At 40.5% G+C, this 26545-nt stretch overlaps 1 protein-coding gene across 2 annotated transcripts in view; it reads right to left on the bottom strand.

The window, feature by feature from the left end:
• LOC135485752 (U4/U6.U5 tri-snRNP-associated protein 1-like) overlaps positions 1-26545 on the bottom strand; it is a 344022-nt gene that overhangs the window by 211380 nt on the left and 106097 nt on the right. For both annotated transcript variants that reach the window (XM_064768148.1, XM_064768149.1), the window contains exons 9-10: positions 12966-13038; positions 6506-6579 (exon numbers count right to left, since the gene is read on the bottom strand). In XM_064768148.1, the coding sequence (XP_064624218.1) occupies positions 6506-6579; positions 12966-13038 (147 nt within the window). The remainder of the gene's footprint in view (positions 1-6505; positions 6580-12965; positions 13039-26545) is intronic.

Raw genomic sequence — 26545 nt, 5'->3', positions numbered from 1 at the left:
AATATGTAATGCACAGTTTACGAGTTTGTTGAAAAGAATAAAGATTTTAACTTAACGAATATGATTAGTTTTTCTATTTCATCATGTGTTGATATCACTTATCAAATAAAGGATGGATGGTGTACTCTTGAGATTATTCCTGTCTTGCCAACCCCACCAGAGGTAAAGAGTATTGGTCCTGACCAAATATACTGCCCCTGTATATACTGGACGATTATCGGACATCCCCCCGGACATTGTCTCTTCCGAGGACAACTCCTTTTCGGCATAAAAGCAAAATAAAACAAAAGTCCCAGTGAAGGATTCGAACCCACGGCCAAAAGATGTCTCCAGATCGGCGAAGAAGAAGTGACCGCCAAGTGAGGCCACACATCAGCAAACACCAGCTGCCAATGATCATGCAGCCAAACTCCGAGAATTATTTTAAGTGTCAGTTTAGTTTGGGAATTATAAATCCTCGTATGACATCTTTCCCCTTGGGGCATCTCCAACCAGGACATGTCCATATCTGGGGATATGCCCTAGGGGGCAATATTAAATGTCCTATAGGGGCTGATGTCTTGGGGGGGGGCAGATGTCAAGGGACGGAAGAGGGACTGAGTGACTGAATCTAAAAAACTGCACATGTGCGAAATTCCGATTGTTGACAGACTACCATATGACATCTGACACTGGCCAATTAAATCTCCGGTCATTTTGCATGCTATGAAACTTCCGCGGGTCCTTTAAATATCAAAATCAATCGCGGGGACCAATCTTCAGTGGCCATGGCTGGGGGGGGGGGGCACATCCTTCCACATACCGTAGCTGGGTATGGGAAGGCCGAGCTAAAACCTCTGCTGTTGCAGCGGTAGCCCGGAGACCAGGATCATGGGATTCCGTATTTCAGCAAAATCCATAGCAACGATCGCGTCATCGAGCCATCGCGTCGTCGAGTCATCGAGTCGAATACCACAAGCCCATTTTCATCCACAAACCCTTGGCAGATTTGAAGCAATATTCCTGTTTGTCACTGTTACAATACACCTTGGGATTTCACCCCAGACTGACCATAAAATTCCTAGGCCAAGGTATGCATGGTCTGTGTGTTAACAGAACAGGTAAAGATGAAACAGTATGCTTAATGCTAAACTGGACATCACATGATAGGCAGTATATCCACACCTGATGGATTGCAATTTTGTTAGCTTAAGTTGAAATTGGATGGATAGCTCTGACCTGGCTACAGGGAGTCTGTGTCAGTAAGTAGGCCATGCAATAGCATACATTATATAGGCCGTAGGGATGTGTACTATTTTCAAGTTAGGTCGAGATAGAGGCAAGGCTGTAATATTGGCTCTTTTATATACTAGACCACTCTATCACAGGATAAATGTACTGGGATATTTGAATATTGTATGGCACACGCTTCGTCACAGTGTGCTTGAAACTGAAATGGAACAGGAATATAGCATGGAATCTGTCATGGATTTGTGGAGCCCGATATAGTGGTGACGCAAAGGCATGAACTGTTATAGACACCCTTGGGATTTCCCTAAAATTTCTGACGGGAACCAAGGACGGGAACTGACGTTCCAAAAGTTGAATGTCCGAGGAACAAATCATTATTTTATATATCTTTATCTCTAACCCCCCTGAAAGCCATACACTTCCAGGGGTACTGTTTCCATAGCCTCCGCCCATACGCAAGTGTCCGGAACATGAGCAATGTCAAAACATTAAAGCTAAGTGTAGACGCCCCCTCACATACACACATATAGAAGAAGAAAATGCTGTGACTAAGTTAATTTTTGTTTTTAAAGTAGCCCGCAAAAACCAAAAATTTAAATCTCGTTTCCTATCGCTGCTACGAGATATTCCCTTTAACAACACTACATTTTACGCAGCAGCATGGCTTGACCATTAAGGAGAATGGTCCTGAGGGGTTAAAAGTTGTTTCAAAAGTTCAGCCAACATAACCACAAAACAAACACATAAAAGTTACACCGTTGACCATTACTAAACTCAACATCTTGTCAGCTTATATATAGGTAACACGTGCTGTGGCAAGCAGTCAGTCAGGAATGTAGGTAATAAAGGCACTGGAAAAAAAGGCACTGGAAAAAAAGGTACGGAAAAAAAGGCACTAGGTTAAAAAGGCACTGGAAAAAATGGCACCAAAAAAAATGTATGGGAAATCTCTGAGAAGTCTCTACTACATAGATAAAAAATAAAAATAAAAATGTCTATGTGCATTTCTATGTGTAGTTTTTTTCTACATCAACAGAATACTGGGTGGTCCAAAAAAACGGAACAGCCTATTTTCAGTACCCTCCGACCAGAAAAACTAGCTTGGATAGGCAGGGAATCCTCATAAAAAATAATACAAAGATCATCCGATTTGGTCCAGTAGTTTAATCAAGTTAGATTCAGGGTTCCCTCACCAATAACCTATTTCTACAAGATACAATAGTTTCACAAGAGTGGCTATTGACATCTAGCAAAACATTCTTGATGAGTCTCATTGCAGTTTTATTGGTGAGAAAGACCTGGAAGCACATTACACATTGCAGATTACACATATAGAAATGCACGGGGGGGGGGGGCACCCCAAATGAATTTTTAACCTAGAGATTTCCTGGTGCCTTTTTTTCCAGTGCCTTTTTTACCTGGTGCCTTTTTTACCCAGTGCCTTTTTTTCCTAGTGCCTTTTTTACCTAGTGCCTTTTTTCTAGTGCCTTTTTTACCTAGTGCCTTTTTTCCGTACCTTTTTTCCCAGTGCCTTTATTACCGTCTGCCGTCAACCAGATATGCCAGAGGCGATTAGACTATCTGTGATTACACCCGATTACCCCAATACCAACATCATCGGTCAACTCAGAGAGAAAAGTGAACCTCAAGACATCAATGCATTTGCCTTTGCATCCTGAGGTTTGCTTTTTGACCTTCCCTAACGGGATCTGGCTGCAATGACATGTTTAAACCAGTCTGATTAAAAAAACTATGAAAAAAAAGAAATGTTTTTTTCACATAGGCCTACTATAAACAAACAGTCTGAAAAAGCAGTTACATCCTGCACCAATGCAGACACACAGGGGGTTAAACTAGAATTAACACCATCTTTTGATCAACTACAATATTGCAATATAGAAACAAGCATCCAACAGGACCAATCAGGTCTTAATCTGAAGCATTGCCATTAGGCCTACATTGAGTACACTCTGATTTTGTCAGATGATGTGCCACTTACAGGCAGGAGTAACGATAACAAATTCCGTAACACCTGCTGTGGTAGGTCAGCCAGACATGCCATAGGAGATTAGGCTAGATTGTGCTAATCTCTGATCACGCCTGATTACCCTAATAACAACATCATCGGGCAATTCAAAGAGAAACTCCAACCTCACGGCCTCAATGCATTTGCCTTTGCAACCTGAGGTTCGCTTTTTAACCTTCGCTAACGGGATCTGGCTGTAATGACGAGCCTGTTTTCGAAAGGAACCTTCCTTTAGAAAAGGTCAACCCACAAAAAAAGTTTCGCGGTTATCGCTAAAAGTGTTCTCCTTGAAATGAGCAGAAACGAAATGTTTACAGACGCCTGACGCCTGAGGGACATCGGTAAAACATAATGCCTCCACAATGCTTCACACATTGGCGGAGGCATAAAAACCCACAAAACAAGATTTTGACATTGAGAATCAAAATATAGGGAAATACCACTTTCTAACTGCATAACTATATACATTCGCAAAATGGCCATCACTTTCTATCAGCCTCGGCTTTAATGCCTTAGGGCAATGCCTTATGTGTAGTGCGTTCAGTACATTACAGAGACAGGTAGGATCGAGGCCGTTTTGCCACTTTTGGCCAGACGACAATTTCCAGCTTAAAATCTGCCAATTACTGCCAATTACGGGGGTTTAGTCTTTCTGCTGTCAATAGCTATAATCCTATCGAAACAATACTTCAAAATATTGGTATCCTGGCACGTTTTCTGGCCCAGCTGCAGCAAAATCAGATGAAAATGCAACTATTGTGCTGGAGCTACATTCAGCCAGCTCCAGTACAAACCATAAGCTGCGCTCCAAAGCCAGCGTAGCTAAAAAAGAGAAGAGAAATTAACACTGACTGAATAAAAAAGGGTGACATTGACAGGGAAATGTCTACCACCAGATACAGTCTGTGCTTGATCAGGCATTTGTCAGATGATATCCTGAACAAGGCATCTATGTAAGCAAATCCAGAAAGAGACTTAATGATGAGGTACTATCAAATAGGGTGCCAATCAAATGAATCATGAGGGCCTGTTGAGTTATACTCTAAGCCTATATAGGGCAAGGCTATCGTTTTTCTCTTTTTTTTACAGCCAACAGCACAACCATGCACAGCGCAGTGTACAGACGGTAGAGGATTACAAACCAAAAACATGAGCATTGCTGCATAACGTAACTGAAGTGGAATTCATACTACGATGTCATAATGTGACTTTCAAAATAATAGTTGTCATGGCCAATGGCCAGACAGGGAGGAAACAAACATAAATGGCGAGATTTGTTGCAAAATTGCCAAGACGCAAGAAATTGGCCACCATTTACACCTAGAGTTAGACATCGGCGAGCTAGATTTACGGGATGTATTGTAGGGGCCTATTAGGCCACAAATGGCACCATAAATTATGATCATACTGATATAGCATGAGATCGTAACCGTCGCTTCAACATTTCGAAGAGAAAGTCGACTCAATTCGTAGGTTGTTTCTACCAAATACAGTTGAATCTGTCGTACCAACCAATTTTGATGAATATCTTCTCTAATTCTGTGAAGTTTCGTACCATAATTAATTTCAGAAACGGTTTAAATTATTAAATTTATCACTGTTAAAATCAATCCAGTCAAAATAAAACAGTCGCCATTTTTCTATCATGTGATCATACAGGTCAGCAAGCAAACACACTCTCCCACACAAGATCTCCAGCCAAATCCTCTGCCACTAGCTTCCATGTTAGAAAGTAACAGTACATCATACATTACGTTGGAGCGCTCTCGGAAAAAATGGCGGCCAATTCTAGCAGGGGTGTAACTGTGTGTTTATTTCGGGGCGGGAATTTCAAATCGGGAAAAAAACGGGGTCAAACGACATTTTGCTCACTACCTCCAACTGGTGATATAAATCGAAACTAATCTATTTTATATCAAAACTTCTATATCATGCGGACCTCTTCAACTTTATTTCAAGCTTTTCTCTGCTGCAATAAAGCGGAAAAAAATGTTTTGTACCTTACACGTTTCCCCCTGGTGGGTTGAATTTGAGTCGAATCGCGCTGAATTTTTTATAAATGGCTTAGATCCTCTAGTTTTACCACCCAGCCAAATTTAAAGTGCCTAGGTCCTACGGTTACAAAATGCACTTTGTAACTTTTTTAGTTTTTGCCCCCCCCCCTGGCCAAGTGGAGAATCAGGTCCGACCAAAATTCAGTGTCAGAGGTTACATGACGGAAGGAGTCATCTGTACCAATTTCAAGTTCATAGCTTTAGTGGAGAGGAATCGTGCAGGAATTAGTTTTCGCCCCCTGGAGGCCAAGTCAAGAATCAGATCGGACTGAAATTTGGTGTCAAAGGTTATCTGATTTAGGGAGTAATGCGTGCTAAATTTCAAGTTCATAGCTTCAGCAGTTAAAAAACTTCCCATTGTTACCCTCAAACGGCCAATTTATACCAATTGACCTCCGAGACCTTGAAAATTAGGTCAAATCGAAAACCTGTAGGATATGTAATGTATCCTTCCTAGGAGTCCCTATCTAAAAATTTTAATGAAAATGAGTCGATTATAAGCGCGATATCGCACTTTAAAGGTTTTACATTTTGGCCCCTATGTGTACAGAGTTTTAAAAATCATAACCATAGCGGTTAAGAAATGGCCACTGTTTTGAAACAGGATACAAACAACAACAAACGACGTCAGACACTGCGATGTTGCAAAGACTCCCGTACGGTAAGCAAAAAATAAATGTGGGAATTCCCGATTAATTTTTAACGGCCTATCGTATGCTGCAAAATATTTTCTAAATTGGGTGAAAAAAACCTGTTCATTTTATCCCCCCGATCGTTCACAACAGGATGACATTGTTTATGCTCAACATCACAATAAAAAACTGTCAATATATCATTAGAATCGCACTGTTTGTTGTCGTTTGTTTTTCAGAATAAAAGGACTTTGTTAGATTTTCAAGATGACTGCCTGGCATGAAAATCCTACCAAAATCATGGGTCCTATTGGATGCTTTATGTTTTTCCATTACGCCCCCTGGTGGCCAAACAAAGTATAATTTTGGACTTAAGGCCCAAGGGTACATGTGTACCAAGTTTTAAGTCCACACCTTAAGTGATTATGAAACGCCGGTGGACGATGGATGCCACGTCATCGTCATCGCATAGGCTCACAAGGCGAGTCAAAAACCTATCATCCTCATGCCATAGATGCCCCCTTATGGGTCAAAGGGGCCATTCCATATATAGTGAAACATACCCCCTGTGCCTTAAGATCCTCACGAATTCTTTCTAGTTGCCGATCCTTTAAAGCGCTGTACTTCCCTCCAGACCCTGAAATTAAGGAAAGAGAGCACTAGAAAGTGTTAATTGCCAAAAGTGTCAAAGGTTTGGGGACCTCCCCCCCTTCAGAGTCCAAATAACCATTAATTGGTCAGGTGTCAACAAAATTCACCATCCATTTGGTCCAACCGTCAGACGTCGATATCTGCCACCACATCCTAAATCAGATCCATGTTTCTCTCCGAGTCCAACTTGATAATTCCATATCCGTATAGATGTCGCCAGTGTAGGGAGTAGGTTCTGTTGTTTACTTTGCAATGATAAAAAGTATGTGTTGCTGTTGAAGTTTTGGTTCAAACTCTGACATTTGTGAAGCCATTTTTAAAATTTGGCGCAAATCAGACAGCGAACATGTTTATAAATGACACGGAATTAGTTTTTACTCAATATTTGGATGGTAATTATTTCCTTTAGGTGCATAATGATGTTAGGTTGCAAAGATAAATGCGCCCTTTCAATTGTGTACAATCATAAAATGTAAACATACCAAAAAAACAAGGGAACACAACATTTTTGTATGCTAACTGAAAATTTGCGTATTTACAAATAATTTGCATAATTTTTTTTTAATTATTTTGGTCTCGAACGATAATTCTGGATGACCCTAAAAGTTTTTTTCAATATTTCAGAGTAGTCTACATGTATGGTAGTTAGCCTGTAATGAAACGGCCAGAGGCCATTGTGCTCATGATAACGGGATCGTCGTTTCCATGAATGATCGCTGACGTATGAATGATTGATGACGTAACAGAACGCAGCAATTCACATAAGAGGCACAAAGTATTCCAGATCCAGTTTTTATTGATTAATTAATACAGAGGCCAACATCTATTTCTATGGATCTGGCAGCGAACATGGAGGTTACAATGGCTATGGTTGAACTCCCAGAACAAGGGATAAAGCTAGCATTAAATACAATTTCAGGGTTCCGATTCAGGGAACCAATGACCAAGAACAGAGCTCAATTCAAGGGATTGAGTTGGCGAAAGATCTAAACATAAATGTTGTCATCAGAGTAATTCTTGGAAGATACTAGCTTTGAACCCTTCCTTTAAACATAACTACAATTAAAATACATGCAACAGCGAGGCTAATAATATGATGCATCATCATGAACCTAGTACTTCTAGGAACTTGACCAGTTGAGACACCGCGCAAAGCCGGGTGTTTTGGATCGACCTCGAGGAACCAGCGTGTGACCTATTAGCAATGTCATCAATCAAAGTCAGATGTGTAAACACAAACAGGAAAAGAGTAGGAACAAAAATCCGGCCTTGAAACAACACCATAGGAGTACATTTTGGGTTCAGCATGAACTTACTTTATCAGTTTAACCCTATGCTATATTCTAAATGACTGAAAGTCCAAAACGTTAATTATTGAATGGTTAATGATCGAATATCTTCGTATCACTCACCGTATAGATATTAAGTGCTTTGGAATTCATCCAGGTTAAGAAACATTGTACATGTATAGTATATAGGTCAAACCAAAGTCGGTATGACATGTGATGTATCGTTCCTTAGAGTAAGTACCACAAGAATATCAACAAAGTATAGTATATCCGCACATTGGTGAAATCAGGTTGCTGGTAGTGTTATGGAATGGAATAGTGAAGAAGGAAGCTGACGATTGGAGTGGCTTTTATTGTTATTTTGGGTAGTCTATTTCTATAGCAAGAAATGTCTACGTAAACTCGTTCAGAATGTAGAGAGGTCACAAGATATTTCCAAGTTTTACAACAAAAAGGCCGCAAGTCGGCTATCTTGAATGCAAAATCAGCCATTGTCGAACTTGACCTTGATATTCATCCCACACACGTGCACACCAAATATGAAATGTCCAGGTGAACTCGTTCAGAATGTAGAGAGGTCACAAAAGGCATTTCCAAGTTTTACAACGAAAAAAGGCCGCCAGTCGGCCATCTTGAGTGCAGCCATTATCTAACTTTGCCTTGATTTTTATCCCATACACGTGGACACTAAATATGAAATGTCTAGGTGAACTCGTTCAGAATGTAGAGAGGTCACAAGGGGGTGAATATCAAGGCAAAGTTCGATAATGGCTGATTACGCATTCAAGTTGGCCGTCTGGTGGCCATTTTGTTGTAAAACATGATAATGCCTTGTGACCTCTCTATATTCTGAACGAGTTCACCTGGGCAGTTCATATTTGGTGTGCAGGTGTATGTGGTGAATATCAAGGTCAAGTTCAATAATGGCTGATTTCGCATTGAAGAAGTTGTCACACCTTTTATTAAAAGAGAAATCAAAATTCACAATACCCTGAATGCAATTTCCTTGTATCTGTGAACAGTATTTTCTCAGCATTTCTGAGCATAATTTTCACAGCATTTCTGGATATGTCTTCCACTTTGTCTTTGGGAAAGTTGGGTGGAGGCCACCTTCTTCTCTCATGAAGGTAAGTTTCACCGAGTAAAACTTACCTCGATGAAAGTGGTGCGGCGAGTGGTGTGACGACGGATGCATGTTCCAGGCCAGAGTTAAGAGATGGGGAAAAGAGAAAGTTTCCCCCAGCATCAAAAATGCAACAGCTGTCAAATTGTAGGGGGGGAGGGGGCAGGCAGAAACAATTCTTACTAAAATCCCTCCCGTATCCATGTATCTGGGCCTCTACCTAATCGGTCAAACTCATCCATATCCCTGTATCCTTTATTCACGTGCGGCGAAGACCCACTACACTCAAGTGATCATTCCAAAGTCGAATGAATTGTATGGACATTTTCATTATCCGTGACGTAACCCCACTCAGAATAATAAGTTTCAGAGCCTCGAACTTTGTTTAATTATCAAGATGGGTGCCAGGTAATAGATTTGACTGAAAATTGGAAATGTTGTAGAGAGTACATTGATATACAATCATATGAAGTTTGGTTGCAATCCTTTTATTTGTTTCAGAGAAATAGGACTTTGTTTAATTTCCAAGATGGCCACCTGGTGGCCATTTTGGTTGATGTATTTTACTGAAAGTCCAGGACGTTGTAGAGAGGACATTGATATACAATCACATGAAATTTGGTTGCAATCCAATCATTTGTTTTAGAGAAATAGGACTTTGTTTAATTTTTAATACTATTTTTGAGATTTTATTTGCTCAAATTCACTTATATTTTTATCAAGATTTTGATTTTTTACCAACTGCGTAAATAGGCGGTACAGGCGGACAATAACGGGATAACGATTGCGCCTGAAAATTGCAAAAAGGGACCACGTTTTCAAGATGCAGTAGCACGGTGCGCCTTTGTAAAAAATAGCATCACAAAGCAAGCATAACCCCTCAGCCTAATAAGGTTGAAGGTGAAATAATGGTGAAGTTGGCTTAATGGAGTGGCTCGTTTGCATTTGGAAATTAAAATTGTCGAAACCTATTTTGAGGATGTGAGCGTGGCGGCCATGTTGAATTTCGAATCATGCTGATTTCGAAAGGAACCTTCCCCTTACAAAACTGCATTAGGCGTACACCCAGTAAAAATTGATTCCATCCTCCAAGCCGTTCTCCTCGAAATTGACGGAAACCGATTTCAAGCACGTTGCCCTGGTGACCATATTGAGAATCAAAACGAGCCGGCTTTCGAAAGGAACCTTCCTCTAGTCACCCTCAACGTACATACCAAAAATGAATTTCATCGGACGAACGGTTCTCCTCGAAATTGACGGAAACTGATTTCAAGCACGTCGCCCTAGTGGTCATATTGATAATCGGAACGAGCCCGTTTTCGAAAGGAATCTCGCCCTAGTCACCCTCAACGTACATACCAAAATTGAATTTAATCGGAGGAACCGTTCTCCTCGAAATTGACGGAAACCAATTTCAAACACGCCCCCTGGTGGCCATATTGATTATCGGAACAAACCTGTTTTCAAAAGGAACCTTCCTCTTGTCACCCCAAATGTACATACCAAAAATTGAATTGATTGTCAAAGCCGTTCTCTTAGAAATCGACAGAAACCAAGTAGCAGACGCCCGCCCGCCCGGACGGACGGCGTATGTGACGACAATACCCCTCTAGCCCATTTGGGCTGAGGGGTAAAAAGTGAACTCTGATCCCGGACAAGCCTTGACAATATTGGTCGAATAAGGAAATTTCTTATTCGAGTTAGCACCATCATGGTAAGATACAACAAGAGGCCCAAGGGCCTGGCGCTCAGCTGAGTTAATATCATTAATATCTTCCCGGTGTTCAGTTCATTATGCATGAAAATGGCATGCTCCATGGTATTTGATATCCTTTTGCGTTCACTACGGTACCAATGTTTCTGGTTGACATAATTATGCCACTGTTCATTCCTCAATCCTGACCATAATTCGGGTGAAATCATTGTATGAAAATATTTACCGAAACATGAAGTTTATGCCATGAATGAGGACACTCATTGTCATAGCCTCGTTTACAAGTACGAAGTATTTTCCCGCGAATATTCAAAACTGCTTGGCTCCTTGCCAGTTAAATAACATGTGACTATACACAAAATAGAAAACTTTGATGGAAATTGTAAATCATTTTTTTATCTATCAGGGGAAACAAGCTGATGATGATCAAATAAATCATTCATGAGAAATCATGTTGTTGCTGAAGCTTGCATGACGAAGTTAATGCTAAACCTTTTCTTGTGCTCTACTGCGCCACCGTAGTTTTCTATTCACCAGCGATGACGTCATTTCTGGTGATTCCCTACGTTGTCCAATGAGCGCTTTTTAAAATGTGCCATTTGGTATTGCACAGTATGCAATGTATTTTTTCAGCGCTGCCAGTTGCCGAACAGAATGCCGTAGCTCCCTCAATTTCCAATCAATTTTTATGGGAGTGACATTATTGTATTGCTTAGAATGTCTACTTTTTACTCATGAAAGAATCGTAGAACTAAAACTTAATAGGCGAACAGAATTATGCCGATTCACTGCACATACTGTGGGAATTCTCCAAAATACAGCGGCGATGTCATCGCGAACAGAGCATGCACTTCCGATATCGTTTTCACAGAAATGTGGCCAAATTTTCAAGAACTAATTTCTGAAAGTAGTCCCTAAAGACCTTATGACTACCACTGAAACGAACTAGTGATAATATCGCCTACCAGACTACTTTTTAAGCAGAAAATTGGGTACTTGAGTGTCATTGAGCTCCAGGCGTAAACAACATGCCGCCATTTTGTCTCCGCTTCGGTATTTCGTACGCCGCTTATAATGCACCTTCTCAATTAAAACCAACATAATAAGGCCTTACATCGTTGATTGAATAGGAACACCACACAAAACACAATAAAGTGGGGGTACAATCGATTACAAAGCTGAAGTGAACAGTGATTTATTCCTGGAGCTAGGCCTACTCCTTTTGTTGTGTAGCTGCCATGTTTTGAGAACTGGCAAATAGGAGACTTCATTGATGGCTGACGTCATCGGGCGGGAATTTGAATCGGCAGAAATAATTAAAAGGCAGGTAGCGCCCTCTCCTGTTAGAATTTTGAACTTTTTCTCAATAAAATAGATTTTCAAGAATTTTATCTTAATATTAGAGCATATTTCGACTAATTCTGCTGCTCCTAGGCCGATATAGGCCAGTTTCCTTCATGCACTCTCGCTCGCAGGAAGTAGGTCGAATGGCGACAAATTTTGTTTTGAAAGTAGAGTTTGACCAGAAGTATCCAGAAATGCAATATTGAAGTCTCTAGGTCTTACGGTTACAAAATGTGCACCATGGGTTTAACGGATGGACGGATGGATGGATGGATGGATGGACAGACGGACGCCACTGAACAACTTATTTGACAAGCTCGGCTGACTTAGTCAGCTGAGCTAAAAATGGTATCTCTCCATGGCTAGCCTCAAAAGTCACTTACTCATTTACAACGAGTTCATTACTCAGCTGCAAGGTTTATCAGCCACACGAGGAAGTTTGACCACATCACACCAGTTCTTCTGGACCTGCACTGGCTCCCCATCAAATCACGTGTCTAAGATACTACTCACAGACGATAAAGCACCTAATGGACTGGGTCCGCATATTTTAAAGAACTGTCTTGAAAAAATTAACAAAACAAGATTACCAGAACATCCTCTGGTGTCAATCAACTAGAGTCTTCATGAACTAAAAACATTATGGCCTCCACAGTTTTTCAAGCTGCAGCCTGTTCCTTTATAACAGACTACCCCAAGCCCTTCGCGCAAAGACAAAACTTTATGAATTCAGATGAGAGTCAAAAATTCTTTTCGAGGAGTGGAGAGGGGCGTTTAGAGTGTGGTATTAGGTATACCTCGTGAGTGGAAAGGCATGATAAGAATGACAAGTATCAATGATATTATCAAGGCCACTTCATTAGGAATCTACTGTAAAACTAAGACTGGATTTAGCAACTTACCCAATTGGAATCTGCTTGACTTTTCCCCTTCAATCTCCTCATCATACTTCTGTAAGACATTGGATTGTTGGAACTGAAAGAATTTAACACAAAAAAAATGCAGATTATTGTCAGCAATTAAAGAATTGTATCAGAACTGTTTTTCTCTGTACAAAGTTTGATTTAAATTGATTTACAAAATGCACTGCACTAATAAACGAGGGCAGGCGATGGCAAATGCATAATATGCATTCGCCTCTTCATAGCAAGGTTTTGACCTTAGCACCATTTTTAGAGGACGAAGAGGGATATACCAAATATTCCATTTTTTCATGACTTTCGAGAGAGAGAAATAAATGGATGAATATTCCTAAATATCAAAGATTTCCCAATTATTTCTATTCAGGTAAAGATGGAAAACTCATTACAAATTCTGACCACTGTGACCCGCAAGTCCATCACTCTTACGATCCAGGGACAATTATATATGTGGTCTTAAAGCAGCCAGGAGTAAAAAGAATGTATGTAAAAAAGGTACCAGTAACAAAGGTATCGGTAAAAATGGTACTAGGTAAAATAGGTTCTGAAAGAAAAGGTACTAGGTAAGAAAGGTATACAGTCGGCGAAAATGGGTTGAAATCCAGCTGAAAATTAGTCAACAAAGGGGCCAGGAAGGTGGTTTTTTGAGAGCAGCCATGATAATCTAGTAAGCATATATTATATAATCAATCAAGCCACCAGTTCTGCTTGCGGCCATTTACATTTTGGTTAAAAAGACAAATATCCCGATACCTCCTGTTCATGTAATGTTATATTAATATTATGTAATGATGCGCATCACCTGGCTGGGTTTCTTAAGCCCGGTCTACACCAGCAAACATGAACCAACAATTGTTGGCCAACATCGTGTTGGGCCTTGTTGCAGAGGCATGTTTGCTATTGTTTGCCAGTGTGGACGGGTCCAAAAACAAGTGAAAACATCAGCAAACTTGTTGGCCAATGTTGGCCAATGTTAGGCCATGCACCTTCTGAAAAACATGTTGGTTGGTGTTGGGCAATCAGCAGCCAATCAGGGAACCGATTTGGATCATGTGATGGAGCTACTGGGACAAAATGGCAGCCTCAATGAAAGATAGAGAATGGCAATTTCAAGAAATTGAACATTTAATTTCGGAATACGAAAAGCTTCATCCATCCGCAGGAAATTCTTCAGGCTTTTGGGGTCTGAGGCCCTTAACTCTTGAAGGAGGCAGTGATAGGCCCCATGCATGCTTTTTCCACAAGTATGGCTTGTTTCAGTTGCGGCGGCGACGGGGGTTAATCACAACTGAAAGAATTGCTGCTGAAGCACCTAGGCATGCTTTCTTCCTGTGGTTCTCTGTGTTTTAGAGAAAAATGGAGAGAAATGACTGATTTTCCCTCCAAATTGCCCTCAAATTCATGCCAAACATGGCCAAACCTAGCCAAACTTGTTTGGCAATGTTTGCCTGTGTTTGATAGTGTCGACAGGTCCCCAAACATTCGCAACATGATGTTAGCTCATGTTGGCCAACAATTGTTTGCGAATGTTTGCTAGTGTAGACCAGGCTTTATTGCGCAAAACTGTCAACTTAAAGGAATAGTACAAATGTTAGTATCAATGACCCGATCTTGGAAAAGGCTTTGGAGCATAATATTCAGATAAATTTTGATTGTCTTGACGTATTTCAACAAAGCAAGGCATCATTAGAAAGCTTGGGTCAGTGTCGTTTATATCTGAAAGAAAAAAAAAAATTTAATAAGCACGTCAAGGGGGAGCAATTTGTATACACATTTAAAGAATTTGATCCCCGTTTTGGTCCCTTTTAACCTCGATTATTTCATGTTTGCATTTTGTGACAATAAAGCCCGCTACACACGAGGGATTTCTCACCAACTCAGTTGGCTTTAAAATTAAGAACAGGTGCACAGGTGACTGGAAGTTGAGAGTCGTTCACCCACTCACACAAAAGACATAATCCCAGCAATATTACGTCCTGCACTATATTTAGGCCAAAACCTTGGTCAAGGCTGAGTGCAAATATCTATAATTTCTGGCAGGGAAATCTTAGATCTAGAAACATGGTTGCCAATGATTTTGTTGTGTACAATGAGAGGAAGAAAAAGAAGATTTTATCTATTATTATTGTAAAAAGTATCAGTGAAAAGAGGAAAAGGAGAAATCGATGGGATAATAGGAGGTTTTGGGCAAAATCGTGGATTATGAGAAGGTACAGCCTTGGCGCCTATCGATAAAGAGTCAAAATATGGCCCAGCTATGTTGTTGACTGAATCACACGGGGAAATTTCTCCCCACACTCCTTATATAAACAAAAAAATCCTTATATAAACAAAAGATGTCGTTGAGAAATGGAACAAGTCGGTAGTGCAGCCAGCAACTCCAACCAGTCGGGCAAAGTATCAGTTACCTGGTCTGGATTCCTGTTATGAATTAAAATTCCAACTAAGTTGGTGAGAAGTCCCTCATGTGTAACGGGCTTAAAAGATGCTGGGGGCATTATCTGTGACCACTTTCGAGATTTTAGATGCCGAAGTTCGGTTAATTTTCATTCTAACGATGTCTTGTTTTCATTCATAGAAGTAGGTAATCAGAAGAAAAAATTTTATTGAGAGAGAAATTATTTTGGAGTGCTTGAGAGGGAGCAAAATTCCCTATCTCTCAGCATCATCGTATGAACGGGTAGGGGAAGCAGACAGGGGGCAACTCATCCCCCCAACCATTTGTACGGCTCCTGGCTCTGATCAGCTCAGCAAATCAAGCGCCAAGTCAATCCTCGAACAGTGCAAAACATGCCTGGATATTTCCTACAGACACAGCCGAACAGACAGTATGGAAGTTTATGGTAAATGAAGTCAAATTTTGGAATGATTATCATGCAAATGTAGAGGTAACTTATACTGAGATATGTTGTTCATCCTGTATTGATTTATTTATTGGTAAATTTGCAAACGGTGAAATGAGTTACTTAGTCCATACAGTCTACGGATATGAACGTCTTTAGAATAAAATAAATGAATGAGAGAATTGTTGAATTTCTATTTGTAAAGGAATAGTACAGAACCAATTTATCTCTGACCCATTTAACTTAATACCTTATCAATAAACTACATTGAAAATTTCATATCATTTTGGCCAGTCAATTTATCACAGAACATGATTTTGTAAAACTCCACGCAGAAAAAAACATTCAATCCTGAGATTTCCCCTTGAAAACCCTGTGACGTCACAAGAGGTACAAACAGCTGATCCAACATGGCGGACATCGAAGTTTCTGAACAATCGAGCTGCGATTCAATCGACATTTCATCCGATTTCTTGGACTTTTCTGCGACCAAGTACCAGTCCGGATCTGAGGAAGATATTGTAGAACAGTCAGGCGTCCAAAGACCAGCGATCGGGGTGCTGCCATACCAGTTTGAGCCGGAATACGACGCAGACAATCCGGAAGCAGAGATGCAGGTCGAAGTTGAAGATGATGAAGACGGAGCGCAGCGGCTGGCCGATTTAGATTATTGGTTAGTTGTTAAGGTCCTTATGGACGTAAATGTAAGCAAGAAGGGTTTTTGCGGGAGAGGGGTTGTGGATGATATGCCTGGTGCCGGGACATACCAGAAAATTGATTGTTGATTCACCACTAACAGGCCTAAAAAATGGCTCCTCCATACAACATTTACAATACATTTAGCACTTCCTCATCATGTCTGTGGATCCAATACATGTTAGGGCCCTAATACTATAGCAAGTTGATGCATGGCTTCACTATGTTCCCATCCACTTAACTCACCTAGTCCTAGGCTTTGAAAAATAAGTTCAATTAATGAGATAAACAACTCGTTATATTTACAATGTGAGATGATATTTTATTTACAAATATTATATAGTCCATTTTTATTTACAGGTGCAGCTGTGGAAACTGTGTGATCATGGAGACGGCACAAGAATGCAGATGTTGCCAGACCATGAACATTGTGCAGCAGAAGCTCACGACCCCTTGATCAAAGGTGCAGATTTTAAGTGTGTAACGGAGCACGCAGGTTTTGAGGGAGTCTGTCTAAACATTTGGGCATTGGAAGTAGCTTTCCTGACGTTCAAAGCACAGCGAGGGAATCATGCATCAGATGGACCAAATCACGAGTATGTAACAGTGTTCTCGTTCTAGTGTACCACTCTAGTCCTATGAGTCTTTTTACTTCGATCTAAACTCAGTGCAGCCTTATTGGATGAGTCTGGATGGCTCACACTGCTCCCCTGCAAAAGAAAACACAACTTGTTTTGTAGGATTGTTTATTCTGATGGTATTGTGTAACTGATCTTTCACTTTTCTTTTTCAGGAAGTATCGCTCTGTGGCATACCGTCAATTTGTACGCTGGTGCTGGGGATTCTTGGAGAAGAAGATTCGGGTCGTTCTCCCGTCTTGTACTGTCAATGCCATTAGAAATGCAATTCAATCTGACACTTACAAGGGCTTCAAATTACCAGGAATGGACCAGGATGACTGAAGAATGGACTTACATTGAAATGAAGCGCTTTGTCCAATTGGCGATAGCTTGCTGCTAGTTTGGACGCACATACTTCGATGCCAGTGGTGGTGGGACATGCCATTTAGAACTTTGCCAAATTTTGTTGGCTCGCAGACAACTTCATCACATAGTCTTATCAGAGTTCTGAGGTACCCTTAAAAAAAAATTGATCATTGCAAATTCAAAGCAAAAATACATTATATTCTAGGAATTCATTGTTATCTTTTCTTTCCTTCACCAGCTGACATGTACGCAAAGTAACATATGCAGGCAATACAAGTTGATGAATAGGACTTAGACTGCCCGGATTGCATGTACCAAGTAATACATACCATAGGTGGCAGATGGTTTGGACTTTTGAACACTGAATCCCCCTTGCTTGAATTTTGGGAAAACGCATCTTCGCCATTCTTGAAGTGGTGGCCGGTGATGTCCAAGGAGAGCAGGTTCCCTCAGGGTATATTTTAGGGCATTGGTCAGGCTTCATCTCTAACTTGGATACGCATCCAGTGTTCCATACCATAAAATTTACAAAGCCACTTTTCTCGAAATGGTCACTGCAAATTCGGAAAGATTTGGACGGTCCCTTCCATCGATCCTTTGTCCGGTTCACGAACCTTTCCCACACTCTTCTAGTCGCGGTATCGCTCGGAAATTCATGCAACGATCTCACATTCTTCTCCGGGCCCTTACTACATCCGTATAACACACATTTGAACACCATCGTTCACGGCAATTCGCTAAATTTATTGAATTATTCGTACGATTTTCATGTACCGTGTAAGCTATTCAAATGCAAAATGGCAACTACACAAAGCAGGATTGCCTCTTGTGACGTCACACAAATCAAGGGCGTTTCGTCTGTGTATTGCAGTGCGTTTTAGCGATCGCCTAAAATTCCTACTTTTGAACTCGATTTTTTTCATGAGTCACGCCAGTAATTTCGACACAGTATGTGAAATATTGTTGTAGAAGTACTAAAAAATTAATTTTGGTTGGAAGTAGCAGAAAAATAATTGGGTCTGTACTATTCCTTTAAGGTTTATATTATAACTTTCAAGTGCTGCAAAAGTGTCTGGCAAGTCAGAATTTTCCCTTTCCTGCCCACACATGGCTTTGGATTTTTAGTTCCCAGTTAAAAGTACCCAAAATCACCCACAGATTAGGTTAACTACTACATCAGCTACATGTACCTTTTTTACCTGGTATCTTTTTCCTGTACCTTTTTTACCTAGTACCTTTTTTACCTAGTAACTTTTTCACCTGTACCCAGTAGTAACATCTCCTTAATGATGTCTGAGACTGGTCGCCTGTCCTGGTGCGACACTACACTGCGGTAGGAGGCGCAGTACTAAGCTGGAGAAACAGCCATTTCTGATAGCCAAGATGTAAGAGGTATAATGAGCAACCTGGCAAAGTCGCAGTGCTACGAGCTATTTATAAGAGCGGTAGTTTCTGTCTTCATGGCGGCTAAACTGCCGCAACCTTGAATCGGTACTACGCTCAACAAGCCATTAGGCGAATATGGGTCGTCGTCTTGGATAGGACTTGTAAGATATCACAACATGGGAAGGAATTTGTCGGATCGCTGCGAGTAGTGGACGCAAACATTTTTACAACAGTAGTGTTGTGATCTGTGAATTATGTTGGACTGTGTCTTTGGGCAATAGTGGCCGCTTGGATAGCTGACCTATATCATCGCTTATTGTGACGAACTCGGATATCAGTCCGCTAGAGAAACCCGGCCCAAGAACAACCCATTTACTGCCATTTCCTGGACACAGCACACCCTCGCCGTGCCAGGCCAATCATTCCACATTTTACTATGCTCCAAGGATTACCCTTGTCCCAAAGTTTAAGCACTATTACAAGAAAATTGTAATACTTTATCCAGCAAAAATATTGCATTTTCTCTGTATAGAAAATTTCAAAATGTTTAGAAATTGAGATTCCATTAAAAAGATCCGTCATATGCGGTCAATTAATACCCTTTTATGATAATGTTTGTCTGCATTATTTGGCGAAGGGCTACACACTTCGCGGCAGGCGATTTGGATATTGCCTGTTCACTCAGTCTGCAGCCAATCAACAAGCAGCCTGAGATTTGATTTGTTGTGATTTCTTTGGCATGCATATTGGACACAGCAGACGTGCTAACCACGTGACATGGAGTCTGGAACATGTATAGGTCACGCCTGCTAATTTACAATCATTAACATTCAATATTCTACTATTATAATTGACGAGTTGCATTTAGCGTTGAACGCCTTAATAAGCCTGGTTTTACCTCTACTGTCATCCATTATCAACTGACATGATGTAGTTTTACACAAGTGAGGTTAATAGGTATGTTTGAGTACTTTGAATAAAGTCATTGCGACAATATCGTGCATTTTGTAGTCCAGTTTTCATGATCACGGTAGGCATTTTTTCCTGCACCTTAGAGGCATAGTCACGTGACATAGTGGCACTGTTTATCTGTCACATTTTTCGCGGGAGTTCAAAATGGCGGAAGAGCCTGTCATTCAGCCTCAGTGGCAGGCCTATTGGGATCATGATATTTCTTTATATCATGGTCTTATTCAAGTTTATGAGTATTCTGAAGATAAAGATCGAATGAAGGAGGTCATACGGTCGTATGAAATTGCCAATGCATGCAAGTTCAGTGTGTGGCACGAAGCACTAGACCATCATTTCGGCCAACATACAAGTCAGAAAGGTATGTAGTATAGACCGTGAACATGATGTACATGCCTGTGGTCCTGTGTGACATCTGTATGTATGATGACTACTTTCATGCAGTGTAGGGAGGCTGGCTATGACAATTGTCATGATGATGTGCATGTTACAGCCAGATAGGTAGGCTTCATGTAGGCCTAGCGGAGAAAATCTCATGTTTAGGCTATATACTAGCTAGGCTAGGCCTAGGGCAGGCCTAGGCTACATACTTTTTTTATATCACTTCTCTTCCACATTATGCCTACTGGCAACATGTAGCCTATGATGACGTCCTGTTCAACTAATTGAAAGGGCAAGTTTTCCAATTATTTGTCCATCCAGAACAGAATTGATCATCACATCGCCACTCGCACCACCAGCCCCCCCGTGTGGGCTAAGAACTGCCCCCCCCCCCCTCCCTGAGACCTCATGTTTTCCATGCAGATTTGGGAAAAGAGGGGTTTGCCCCCCCCCCCCTCATAATGGCCCTGGACCAATGGACCATGATATACGGACCATAATATACAATCCAAAACATTCATTTTGTTACATTCATTACGGTTTACCCTGTACTAAATGTTTCTGAACTGTCATTGCGCTAAGCACCTGTTTTTGTTGCCGGAAGACTTATCATCGATGCTCATTCGTCGAGCCTTATTTGGAAGAACCAATGAAAATTGAGAATCACGTCATGAATATAAATTAGTATGAATATTAATCGACTATGCCTCTAAGGTGCAGGAAAAAATGTCTTCCAGTTGGTAGTTGCAGCAGTTGTGTGTTGTTGTTGTTAGAAGTATAAGTAAGTAGGGGATTCCAGTAAGGCCGCATCATAGTTTACAGTTAGCAACAACAACAACACTGGAGACATTTTACACAGAAAAACAGTGGAAATTTTATGACTCTGAGTAACATATCATCTATCAATATCAATATACCTCTGTCGCCATTGACGTAAATATAGATAACGCCCGGAGATTTTACTCACAAACCAGCACCCCATTTACACCAAACCCACAACATACCAGCACCCACACAATCCGATTTTTATACCTCGAACAGCCTGCGCCACGGGTATATTCTGATAGAAAGAATAAGGCGGCGCCGTCAGCTTGAATATACATACTCCGGATGCCAATTTTTGAGTTACGCTCCGCCTCTGACAAGTTGTAAACACGACAGGAAATGGCGATCGCACACTGACATTTAGCGAAAATTCATAACTTCCATCGGTGATTATGAAATAATAACACAACGACACGGAGAGATACAGAAGTATGTATCTAATAAGAGTCTTAGTTACGTGATACCCGTGAGATATTTGATTGTCTGTGGTTTTGTTGGGTGCAATAAGCCATTTTATTGGGGCATGTTTTCGTGTGCGTGGTCACGTATACAGAATGGTGTTTTGCATAGCATTCCCGATCGACCAAAACCGTTGAGCTGAAACAAATAATTTCCTGCCTACACTTTTACTCCGATTTTGCTGAAAATTGCACAATTCGTAGGAAGCGAATTTCAAAAAAAATTATTAAAAGTGTTTTTTCTAAGTAAAAATGGCCGTTGCTAGGCATATGCTGCCACAGACATATCCACGGAAAAACTGACAATAAGGGTCTGCACTGCGTTAGCGATGACCCAATATTTCCTAAGTCTCTGGATTGGCGAATTATTTACATTCCACATAGCCAACGCGAAAATACGCATTTTGGCATAATACACCAGATACCAAGTTGTAAGGTCATGGAGGTATGACTTGCCAAGAGATATAGCGCCTCTCACCCTTTTATGATATAACATGTCAAAGTCACGTTTTTCCGCCTCTGTAAGAATGACGCAACTCATGACTACCACAACCAATCACTCAATCAATCCACTTTGGAAAAAACAACCTTGTATTTGTCTTGCATCTAGCAGCAACGGTTTGGTATCAGCACTGCTTTGGTTAAAGGTTCACCTGCACTTTGCTATAAATTTTTCAGGTTGGAAACTAACCCTTTACCTAAACTATTACCTGTAAATTAACCTGCAACCTGCATTTTTATACCAACCTTTCGTGCATCACCATAAAATGAAATGGTCCAGGGACCATGTGCTCACCTCGGGTAATGTAATGCATGTCATTTGCAGTGGATATGGGAAGAACAGTTTCTGCCTAGTTTCACCAGTTTTGATTCCATTGAATAATATTATTCTTCTCTCCTCAATGGCACAAAAGAAAGTTACCGGTACCATCTAAGTATAGCATTTTGGTTATAAAGTTGACTGAATTTCAGGGTTATTGAAGAGTGTGCATGTCACATGGAAATTGGTTGACATCTGTTCAACAGCTTAGGAATAATAGGACTTTGTTGGATTTTCAAGATGGCAACCTGGCGGCCATATTTGTCATGGGATTTGACTGAAAATTAGGGATATTGATAAGAGTACATGGATACATAATCACATACAGTTTGGTTGCAATCCGATCATTAGTTTCAATGTAATAGGACAAAATTTAGGATTTAATTTTCAAGACGGCTGCCTGGCAGCCATATTGGTAGATGGATTTGACTGAAAATCAGTGATGTTGTAGAAAGTACATTGAAATACAATCACATGAAATTGGGTTTCAATCCGAGTTTGTTTCGTTTTCAAGACGGCCACCTGGCGACAAACGACGACGACGGATGCCACAGTTGCGTATAACCTCCCCAGAGGAACCAGATAAAACAGACAATAATAATAATCTATGAAACAGTGTTACTTTCTTGAAGCATCAGGAGCCAGACAAAACAGACAACAAAAATAGTGCCAAAGGCACTGTACCAACTTGGCAGTAGGAATTCGGGGGCGGGAGGGCGATGTTTTGAAATTCATTAAAATCAAAAGCTTGATGTACCTTTAGTAGCTGCACCTTCGGTAAAAAAATGAACATCTTAGCTCAATGGATATAGGAGCTAGACTAGTTTTAAGTTTTTCAGAAAAAGTCACCTTGTGGGCAAACTAAGAATAACACCTCACCCAAAATCAACATAAGACAACACCACCATTGAATATAGGTTGGAGGTTCCAGACCTATCAATTAGACACGTGCATATTTTTAACTATCAAAGTACATACTTGTAGAGGTATTGAAATAATATTTGCTGTGGCAAGTCTACAAATATAAAGAAATTATTTGATGAAAAAATTAATTTTGAATTTTGCTAATTTGGCGATAGGGGCAGTGTTTTGATTTTTTTCTGCCAGTTGGCTCAAGAGTGGAAATATCAACGTCTGTCCAACTTGTCGATTATCAAAAAAATTTCCGTGGTCAACTAACAGTTCAGTTTTCACCATTTACATTCACCATTTACTTGCAGGTCAAACCAAAGTCGGTACGACATGTGTATTGTTGCTTTGAGTACCTACCATAAAAATATCATTGAAAACAAGTCACTAATAGGTGAGATATTGCACTTTTTACCTTTTTTAGTTTTGGCCTCCTAGTGGCCGAGTCGAGAATCAAATCAGATCAATATTCGGCATCTGAGGATATTTAATGGAGGGAGTCATGTGTACCAAATTTCAAGTTCATAGCTTTATCGGTTAAGAAACCTGCCATAGTTACACTCAAACGGCCAATTTACGCAATTTGACCCATGTCACCTTGAAAATTAGGTCAATTCAAAAAAACTAAAATGCTATGTTATGTATCCTTGGGAGGAGAACCTACCATAAATTTTCATCAAAAACGAGTCACTCTTAAGGCCCCAAAAAAAATGCTGTCCTTCGGGTCGCACGACCAACCCTACCGAAAAGCCCGAACCCTAAAATACTTTTCAAATGTGAGAAAATAATAAAACTTTGCCAAAACACTGTGTCCGTCTTTGGTTTTATTCCTCCCAATGCCTGAAGAGACAAAACCACAATTGATTTTTTAAGCCTTTTAGCAGTTAAATTGTCAATGTTTGACCGCGACGCATCAAAGAATGCGTCAAGTAGTGAAACTGAAATTCGGATATGATATACGGGTAAGTCTTGCGAGTAACTGGTGCGATTTAAATTGGTGATTGACCACGGAAATTTTTTTTTAAATTGACAAGTTTGACACAAGTGGACATTTTTACCCATATCGGCCATTTTCACTCCAAATTTGAACCACCCCCCCCCCCCCCCCCCTATGGCCAGGTTGTCGAAATTCAAAATTATTTTTTTTACCAAACAATTTATTTATATCTGTAGACTTGCCACAGCAAATATTTTTTCAATACCTCTCCAAATATGTACTTGAGAGTAAAAAACATGTACTCGTCTAATTGATAGGCCTCGACCCTCCAACCTATGAATATTCATTAGTGGTCTTGTCTCTGAATGCCAAAACCCATGGGCGCGGCAATCTTGGAGCTCTCCACCTCGGTGGAGGAAGAAAACTGTCGTCACTGAAATCAAAATGGCAGCAGCATCACTTGTCACGGCTGGTTCTGCTAGTTTGTTTCGTGTAAAGTTCCACAATACAACAAGTCTGAAGCACATCAATAATTCCTCAATACTGCAAACAGTATATGTTGGAAGCAACAAACAGTATTTGAGTGTGAATTTCAAATATATATTGAGAAAAAAATAATAATAATCTTCCGACCGTGCGACCCTAAAATTTATATTTGAATTGACCCGGAACACAGCATTTTTTAGGTCTAGGAGAGATATCACACATTTTTTAGATTTCCACTTCTAGCCCCCTGGTGACCACGCAAAAAATTAGATCAGACCGAAATTCAGTGTCAGAGGATACATGACATAGGTAGGCCAAAAATGGAGCACTCTAGCAAAGCATGAGTAACTAGAGGTACCGCGTTTGAGGCAAACGCTAGTATATCCGCACTTTGGAGAAATCAGGTTGATTGTAGTGTTATGGAATGGAATAGGCTAGAATAGTAAAGAAGGAAGCTGATGATTGGATTCGCTTTTATTATTATTTTGGGTAGTCTATTTCTATAGCGAGAAATGTCTACGTGAACTCGTTCAGAATGTAGAGAGGTCACAAGGCATTTCCAAGTTTAACAACAAAACGGCCGGCAGTCGCCCATCTTGAATGCGAAATCAGCCATTATCGAACTTGACTTTGATAATCAACCCATACGTGCACACCAAATATGAAATGAACTCGTTCAGAATGTAGAGAGATCAAAAGGCATTTCCAAGTTTTACAACAAAATGGTCACCAGTCGGCCATCTTGAGTGCAAAATCAGCCATTATCGAACTTGGCCTTGATATTCATCCCATACACGTGCACACTTAATATGAAATGTCTAAGTGAACTCGTTCAGAATGTAGAGAGGTCAGCCATCTTGAATGCGAAATCAGCAATTATCAAACTTGACCTTGATATTCACCCCATACATGTGCACACCAAATATGAAATGTCCAGGTGATCTCCTTCAGAATGTAGAGAGGTCACAAGGCATTTCCAAGTTTTACAACAAAATGGCCGTCAGTCGGTGTGTGACAAGAGTGTGACATACAGACGGACGGCCAGCCAGACGGTCGAACGGACGGAGAATCCGGATAAAAACAATACATCCGAACTTTCTCCGAATGTGCGGATATAATAAACAGCCATTTAAATTTTTTACAAAAATCCCCCGGTGGCCAATTAGGAATCGAAATGCGCTCAAAAACGAACTCGGCCTAGATTTTGGGCCCATACATGCACATAAGGAAGATGAAAATAATCCGTCAACAAGAGGCCCAAGGGCCTGGCGCTCAGCTGGATGACCTAATAACATAGGACTGAGGGTATAAAGTAGTAAATATCGGCTTTATACTACTGTTTGAAGGTCAAGAGAACACGTTATACCACTAATATTTCCAATGCAGAGCTGCCAGCTGGATGAAATATGATTGAACTAATCAGCCATGGTATGTAAATATTACAGGAGGCAACGGAAGATATCCCTAGTTCAGTATGTTGTATCAGTAGCTTTACAGAAAAAATGGGAGTAACATTATTGTGTTGCTTAAAACGTCTACTTTTTACTCATGTAAGAATCGTAGTACTAATAATAACTTCAACTTATTTTCCAGTTATGATAACACAACACGCATCTTCATGATCATGATCTTTCTCAAACTAACTGAATGACCTAATCGCCTTGGACGCACAACCTAACCACATATCAATCCGCCCTGACGATCGACACATCCATTCGATTCGATAACCGGGTAACCCTCGATAAAGTTTGATTAATAAACTAGAACTGAGATTTCACAGGAGCACCTGTATACTCATGACTCCAGGGTTGTTTTGAGAGTTGGTCTTGAGTATGGGGACGTGAAGGTCCGTGTGAGGCACCTGGG

The sequence above is a fragment of the Lineus longissimus genome, chromosome 3 (genome assembly GCF_910592395.1).
Source record: "Lineus longissimus chromosome 3, tnLinLong1.2, whole genome shotgun sequence".
In the NCBI taxonomy this organism is placed as follows: Eukaryota; Metazoa; Nemertea; class Pilidiophora; order Heteronemertea; family Lineidae; genus Lineus; species Lineus longissimus.
The sequence above is the reverse complement of the archived record's forward strand: the minus strand, read 5'-3'. Positions and strand labels throughout refer to the sequence as shown.